General features: G+C 46.7%; 1 protein-coding gene across 1 annotated transcript in view; it reads right to left on the bottom strand.

Annotated features, from left to right (window-relative positions):
* Positions 1–1,568: 1,568 nt before the first annotated feature.
* Positions 1,569–8,533, bottom strand: part of STX12 (syntaxin 12) — a 28,714-nt gene continuing 21,749 nt past the window's right edge. Inside the window, exon 9 of the mRNA XM_063954547.1 lies at positions 1,569–2,419. Coding sequence (XP_063810617.1) covers positions 2,327–2,419 — 93 coding nt within the window. The 3' untranslated portion in view covers positions 1,569–2,326. The remainder of the gene's footprint in view (positions 2,420–8,533) is intronic.

The following is an 8,533-nucleotide window of genomic DNA, read 5'->3' as shown; positions in this document are numbered from 1 at the left end:
GCGATCAGGCTAAAAAAACGGCTTTTCTGCGCATGCACTGCAATGCTCACGCGCGTCATACGGGTACAAAGCCCGTTGTTTTGCACAGGTTCTAGCGAAGTTTTCAGTCGCACTGACGGCCGCAAGAAGATTGACAGGAAGGGGGCGTTTCTGGGTGTCAACTGACCGTTTTCAGGGACTGTTTGCAAAAACGCAGGCGTGTCTGAAAAAATGCAGGCATGGCTGGGCGGGTGTGTGACGTCAAATCCGGACACGAATAGGCTGAAGTGATCGCAAGCGCTGAGTAGGTTCAGAGCTACTCTGAAACTGCACAAACTGTTTTTGCAGAGCTTGGCTGCACATGCGTTCGTACTTCTGTTAAGCTAAAATACACTCCCCAGTGGGCGGCAGCATAGCGTTTGCACGGCTGCTAAAACTAGCTAGCGGGCGATCAACTTGGAATGACCACCATGGTTTTGCCCAACTGCTAACAAACTTGCTGCTGCAATCAACTCTGCTCCATATAGGGCCTAATTCAATGTCCTGCATTGTTTGTATCCTGTTTGTTTAGCCGTTACCATGATGGTTCAGAAGTGGTAATGACTGCAGCCAGAAATTACAGCAGGAATCCACATGCAGTGTGTTGGGAGCTCTGTGTCTGGGCTTTATAAGAGGGCTGTTGTTAACAATTTGTACTGACATTGTATTTGTTCTTAAAAAAAATTTGGGTCAACACATAGGGGTTGATTCAATTACATGCGATCCTCTCATACTTGCAAGTAAGCCCGGCTATCTGCCGCACTTCTAGTAACTCCGGACTCGCAGACTTTTGCTTGCAGCCCCATGGGGCTGATAAAAAACGCGTGAGCCAAATCTGGGAGGAGCGTGAGTTGAGGTGCTGGAGATGCCACTGCAAGGACAGAACACACCTTTTGCGGGTAATTGAATTGACCCTTTAGTTGTAAACGAAATCTTTAAACTCTACACAATAAAAAACCTACCTGTTTCAAAAAGTTCACGTGTGTGGCAATACTCCTCCCTAGTGAGATGGAGAATTGAATAGCTGGCCAGGCCACAAGTACAGGAGTATTAAATATATTGGAAACCCTGCTAAATTCAGCAAGTAGTGTATGTTATGATCATGTCCTGCTGGGTGTAACACCACCACCCAAAAAAAAAAAAAGCAATGATCTCCATTTTTGCTTTTTTGGTCTTCAAACATTCTGAATCCTGAGATTTAAACTTTATAAAAATTGGAGAGAAATGTTTAAGGACACTTTTTTGGGTTTCCAGATATTGCCATTTTCCTGAGAGTTGTCCTTATGATGCCCCTTAAATGTAAGACAGACATATTAAATATAAAATCAGCGAATTAAGAACGGTGAATAAAACCTCCTTACTGCTACATGTGCCCCTTGGTCAGTTTGATTTACTTTTCTATTCCGTTTTGCAGTTACAGTATATATACTGTACATCATATTATATTAACAATCAAATAAAACTTTCTGCAGCTATCCGATTGTCAAAGACATACATTTAGCCTGCAGTTACGTCAGCAAACCAAACTAAATGAAGACACAACATAAATGTCCTTGTTTAATCATTTTATATTTGAACACTTATTGACATTTTACTACTCCTCTCAATGGCCCATCAACAAGTTGAAATATAAATGAGAAAAAATATATACAAGAAAAGCACATAATACGTATACACAGGGCACACGCATCTTCAGAATAATGAATCACTATTGTCCAGTCAGTAGAAAATATTATGCAATTGTTATTTTACTAACATATGAATATTTTTGTTTCTACAAAAAAAAGTCACACACAAAAAAAAAAAAAAAGATGTAAGCACTGAGTTTTATATACAGGGAGTATATGTTTTTTTTTAGGACTGCAGACACAACGTAAACTCCAAGGGATGATTTGTTAATTTAACCTTGGTTATTAGGTGAGCAGTGTGCTGTAAACCTGGTCTACACCACCAAGAAAGAAAGCATCAGAACGGTCCTAACCAGTGTAGTGTGTCAAAAGACCTGAATGTTAATGTGATATAAGAAGGTAAAATTTAACAAAATAGCGATTATCCTGAAGTCTCTAATGGACCATTATTAAGTCAGCTGCATAGATAAATATCTAGAATGTATTATTCTCTCTGCTGCACCAGAGCTGTAGATTTTGAATGCAGATTCTTGTTTACATCCCTTTTCTGTGTCTTCTCAGAATACATTTCTTTCACATTTACTGTTGATGGAAATTTTTGCACAGCAGGAACTCAATATATACAGAAAGGTGGGAGGAGACCGGGACCCTCCTGCAGCAAGGCATGTTGAGAGTATGGCTCATTTGACTATCAACCATATAATTATACCCAGGAATACTGCTACAAAGGTAAGGACAAGGATTAGGATGCAAATCTTCTTCCGTGACTTTTTCTGAGAGGGGAAAGAAAAACAGATTGTTGGTTTATATTACATAGACACAGCAACATTTTACAAATATAGGGGGGTATCTAATTTGCTGTGATATGGCGATTTTGCGCTAAATTATCACATTTGCTATAAGTAGGTATCCTATTAGGGGCAAAACGTTAATCGGCGATAACTCTCCATAGGGTTTATCACGGATTTCTCTTCACCATCTCTTAGCCACGGGATAAGTAGTACAAAATCCCTATTTTAAGGTAAAAAAGTTAGGATTTGGTTCAGAACCCCTGAGAAACTTTGCCACTTAGAAGTTTTTAATTCTTTTTAATTGGTCAATAATGCATACTTACCTACTCTCCTGGATCGGTTGGAAGGCTCCAGAATATTGGGTGGCACTCCCAGCCCACGGAAGGGCAGGCAAGTCTCCCGGAGCCACCTCATCACCCCCACAGTCCCACCCCCTGCAATTTAGTGCTGGTAAATGATCATTGAATAGCAAGGTGAGGGGGGGCATGATGACGTGATTGCACATTCACGCTCCCGTAACGCCCACCCATGACGAGGCCACGCCCCCGTTTGACCGACCTGGCTGCCCCCTCCCGCATGGGGCAGCCAGAATGTCGGTAAGTATGCATGTCATTTTGGGGGTCAAAAATGCAGTGATGGAAATTGTGGTACAAGGTATAGGATAGGTATATTGGGGTGCTTTATGAGTGGGACAAGTGTTTTTAGGCTTACAGATGGGAGTAATCGGTCTGTTTCCACCTTTTTTTTTTTAAAGTCACCTAAAAATGGCTAAAATATATACTTATACCCTTTTTTATTTACCCCCAAATTAATGACCGCACTTATATTGCGGGGAAAAAAACGAGATTTATAGTAAGAACTTACCGTTGTTAAATCTCTTTCTGCGAGCTACACTGGGCTCCACAGGGCATGACATTGGGGTGTAGTGTAGGATCTTGATCCGAGGCACCAACAGGCTCAAAGCTTTGACCTTCTTCCCAGAATGCATAGCGCCGCCTCCTCTATAACCCCGCCTCCGTGCACAGGAGCTCAGTTTTTGTTAACCAGTCCAATGCAGTAGCAGGCAAGAGAGACGGCAGCTGTTAGTAGCCACATCCACCACATTCTCACGACAGGAGAAAGTGTCAGCGGCTAATGCCATACCAACCCAAAGAAGCTAAGTGCGTCAGGGTGGGCGCCCTGTGGAGCCCAGTGTACCTCGCAGAAAGAGATTTAACAACAGTAAGTTCTTACCATAAATCTTGTTTTCTGCTGCGGGGTACACTGGGTTCCACAGGGAATGACATTGGGGATGTCCTAAAGCAGTTCCTTATGGGAGGGGACGCACTAGAACCCGGCGTCCAAAGGAAGCATCCTGGGAGGCGGAAGTATCGAAGGCACAGAACCTTCTGAACGTGTTCACTGAGGACCACGTAGCCGCCTTGCACAATTGTTCAAGGGTTGCACCACGGCGGGCCGCCCAAGAAGGTCCAACCGACTGAGTAGAATGGGCCTTTATGGTAGCAGGAGCTAGAAGGCCAACCTGTACATAAGCATGTGCAATCACCATTCTAATCCATCTGGCCAGAGTCTGCTTGTGAAAAGGCCAGCCACATTTGTGAAAACCAAACAGAACAAAGAGAGAGTCCGACTTCCTGATGGAGGCAGTTCTCTTCAAGTAGATACAGAGAGCCTGTACCACATCAAAATAACTCTCTTTGGAAGACAAGTCAGGAGAGGCAAAGGCTGGAACCACGATCTCCCGATTAAGGTGGAAAGACGACACCACCTTCGGTAAATACCCGGGACGTGTTCTAAGAACCGCCCGATCATGGTGAAAAATCAGGTAAGGTGACCTGCAAGACAAGGCACCCAAATCAGACACCCATCTAGCAGAGGCAATAGCCAGCAGAAACAATACCTTAAGAGAAAGCCACTTAAGGTTTGCAGATTCAAGAGGCTCAAACGGAGACCCTTGCAACGCCTCCAAAACACCCGACAGGTCCCAAGGAGCCACAGGCGGGACATAAGGAGGTTGAATCCGCAACACACCCTGAGTGAACGTATGCACATCAGGTAAGGTCGCAATTTTTCTCTGGAACCAAACCGACAAGGCAGAAATACGAACCTTGATGGAGGCCAGACGAAGGCCCAAGTCCAGGACCTGTTGTAGAAAGGCCAAAAGTTTGGCCGTACTAAACTTGAAAGCGTCATAATTGTTAGATGCGCACCAAGCAAAGTAAGAATTTCAGACCCTATGGTAAATCCGAGCAGAAGCCGGTTTCCGGGCCTTCAACATGATTTGAAAGATCGCCTCAGAAAATCCTTTGGCCCTCAAGAAGGAAGCTTCAAGAGGCACGCCGTCAAAGCCAATCGGGCTAAATCCGTATATACACAGGGGCCCTGAACGAGGAGATCTGAGCGCTGCGGAAGTAGAAGGGGACGCCCTATCGAAAAACCCTGAAGGTCTGAAAACCAATGCAGTCTGGGCCACGCTGGAGTGATCAGAAGTAGGATTCCTCCTTCTTGCTTGAACTTCCTTATTACTCTGGGCAGAAGTGACACCGAAGGGAACACGTATGGCAGCCGAAAGTTCCATGGAATTGCCAGTGCATCCACAAACTCTGCTTGAGGATCCCTTGTCCTTGCTCCTAAGACCAGAACCTTGTGATTGTGTCGAGACGCCATCAGGTCCACATCTGGAAAGCCCCACTTGTCCACGAGGAGTGAAACACTTCTGGATGGAGGCTCCACTCACCGGCGTGTACGTCCTGACGACTGAGAAAGTCCGCTTCCCAGTTTAGGACCCCCGGAATGAACACTGCCGATATGGCAGGCAGATGGCGTTCCGCCCACTGAAGATTCCGAGATACTTCCCTCAATGCCATGCGGCTTCGAGCACCGCCTTGTTGACTGATGTACGCCACCGTGGAGGCGTTGTCCGACTGTACTGGAACAGGTCTGTTCTGTATTAAATGCTGGGCCAAGTTCAATGAGTTGAACACCGCCCGCAATTCCAGAATGTTTATCTGGAGGAGAGACTCCTCCTCGGTCCACCGACCCTGAAGGGAGTGTTGCTCCAACACTGCACCCCAACCTCTCAGACTGGCATCCGTCGTCAGAAGGACCCAGTTGGAGATCCAGAAGGGAAGACCCCTGCTCAAATTGTTGGTCCTGAAGCCACCAGCTCAGTGACAGATGGACCTCTGGAGACAAGGAGATAATTTGAGAACTGATCCGGTGAGGCAGGCCGTCCCACTTGGCAAGAATCAGCTTCTGCAGAGGGCGGGAATGGAATGGAGCGTACCATGTCGAAAGCCGACACCATGAGACCTAGCACTTGCATTGCCGAATGTATCGACACTTGCGGACGAGACAGGAAGCATCAAATCCTGTCTTGAAGCTTCAGGACTTTCTCCTGAGACAAGAACAACCGTTGGTTTTGAGTGTCAAACAACGCCCCCAGGTGCACCATGCTCTGAGCAGGGACCAGGGAAGATTTCTTCCAGTTGATGAGCCACCCGTGGGCTTGCAGAAACTGGATAGTAAGATCCAGATGGCGTAGGAGAATTTCTGGGGAATTTGCCTGGATCAACAAGTCGTCTAGGTACGGGAGGATCCTGACCCCTTGACGGCGGAATACAGCAGTCATTACCTTGGTGAAGACTCGCAGAGCCGTGGTCAAACCAAAAGGTAATGCACAAAATTGGTAATGGAGGTTGCCAACCACAAACCTCAGGTACTGCTGATGCGACACTGCAATGGGAATATGCAGGTAAGCATCCTGTATGTCCAGGGAGACCATATAATCCCCAGGTTCCAAGGCCAGAACAATAGAGCTTCCATATGAAACTTGGAGACCCTCACAAATTTGTTCAATGACTTGAGGTTGAGAATGGGCCGGGATGACCCATTCGGTTTCGGGACTAGGAACAGCGGTGAATAGTACTCCTTGCCTCTCTGAGCCAGAGGCACCTGTACTACCACTCCTGTGTCCAGGAGTGACTGTTCCACCGAATTAAGAGTTTTTGCTTTCACCTGATCCGAAGGGACATCTGTCAGGCAAAATCGATGAGGGGGACGATTCTTGAAGGATACGTCGTAACCTTGAGTGAGGACTTCCCGTGCCCAGGCATCGGAAGTGGTCCTCAACCATTCCTGGGTATACCCTAGAAGTCGGCCCCCCACCCTGGGATCCCCCAGAGGGAGGCCCGCCCCGTCATGCGGCAGGCTTGTCAGTTTTGGAAGCAGGCTGACGGGCAGCCCAGGCCCGTTTGGGCTTATTGGGTTTGGAAGTGCGAACCTGTTTCGTGTACGCCTGACCTTTTGCTTTTCCTGAAGGATGAAAGGATCGAAATGGAGTACTCTTCGCCTTCGGCACCGAAGGAGCAGTACAAGGTAGACATGTTGTTTTAGCAGAAGCTAAGTCAGCTACTATCTTGTTGAGGTCTTCTCCAAAAAATATCTCCCTTAAAAGGGAGTACCTCCAGGGTTTTTTTTTTAGAGCCCAGATCCACAGACCAGGACCGTAACCAGAGAATCCGGCGAGCCAAAATGGACATAGTAGAAGCCTTGGCCGCCAGAATACCGGCATCAGAAGCCGCTTCCTTAATGTAATGAGAAGCTGTGACAATATAAGACAGACATTGTCTAGCATGATCAGAAGCGTTGGAAGGGAACTCCGCCTCCAGCTCCTGAGCCCATGCTTCAACAGCCTCTGCAGCCCATGTCGCTGCAATGGTGGTCCTATGCGCAGCACCAGTTAGGGTGTAAATTGCCTTTAAACAACCCTCCACACGCTTATCCGTCGGTTCTTTCAGAGAGACGTGACAGTAGTTGCCGGCAGAGCTGAGGATACCACCAGCCGCGCCACTTGCGAATCCACTTGCGGGGGTGTTTCCCAATTTTTACTTAGCTACGCTGCGAGGGGGTAGCGAGCCAGCATCTTCATGTGAGGCGTGAATTTTTTTCCTGTATTTTCCCGGGACTCCTGACGAATGTCAACGAAATGGTCAGATTGAGGTCAAACTTGTTTAACCACTTTCTGACGTTTAAACCTGTCCGGTTTCTTAAGGGCAGCATCAGGCTCCGGGTCATCAGTAATTTGAAGAATGGTCCTGATAGCCTCCAACAAGTTAGGAACATCCACCTGTGAAACAGATTCCCCATCAGAAGCGTCAGGATCAGAATCTGTGGGGTCAGTATAAACGCCATCCTCATCAGACGAGGAGTCTGGGGCGTTGGTGGACTGTGAGGAAGTAATGGCCTGCTTAGAGGACCCCTTGGTCTTAGGCGGGCGAGGGTTAGACTTCTGAGAAGTCAGTGATTGGTTCAATTGCTGTAACTGAGCAGACAGTTGATCTGCCCATGGCAGGTTAACAGCGGGGACCATAAGCGGTTGCACCAGCACAGGAGGTCCCATAGGGGGCGATAGTCTAGTTACCAGCGTATTCAAAATCATGGAGAAGGTAGCCCAAGGTGGGTCATTTTGAACCCCTGTTGCTACAGTCCCACTTGGGGGTAAGGATCCCCCAGAACCTGAACCCTCAGCTGCTATGTTTTCCTCAAATGTGTCTGCAGCTTCACCACCACGCAATATGGGATCAGCCCCAGCACCATTGTCCTTTGTAGCCGACATATCCGAAAGCTCAGTGCAAGGCAACACAGTTCAATATCAGCAGCACAATACCTGACAAGAACCCCCTGTGCAGTGTATCAGCACAAACAGGGAATTCAAGAGGTATATCGTGACTAAAAATCACAGAGAAAAATACACACAGAGTATATCCTGTGAACTACCTATATTAAATGATAAACCTGATGCACTTAGCCCCCTCAGGTTATAGAATATAGGGATAGCAATCTGAGTGAGATACACGAAATGGAGGTCACACAGCAGCTATATGCACACACACATAGTCACATTGTACAATGCAGAAATTATGACATGCAATAAAACTGCACTGGACTAGCAATACAGAGTAGTACTATGTATAGCTATACACTCAATAGAAATAACAATGCACAGTAAAGACTGGATGTTTATCACAGGGTACTTGTACTATATAACCCTGACTAAATGCACTCTTTCTTAACTAACACTGTCAGCAGACATGT

Source organism: Pseudophryne corroboree, chromosome 2, assembly GCF_028390025.1.
Source record: "Pseudophryne corroboree isolate aPseCor3 chromosome 2, aPseCor3.hap2, whole genome shotgun sequence".
NCBI lineage: Eukaryota > Metazoa > Chordata > Amphibia > Anura > Myobatrachidae > Pseudophryne > Pseudophryne corroboree.
This window is presented reverse-complemented; position numbering and strand designations above follow the sequence as displayed.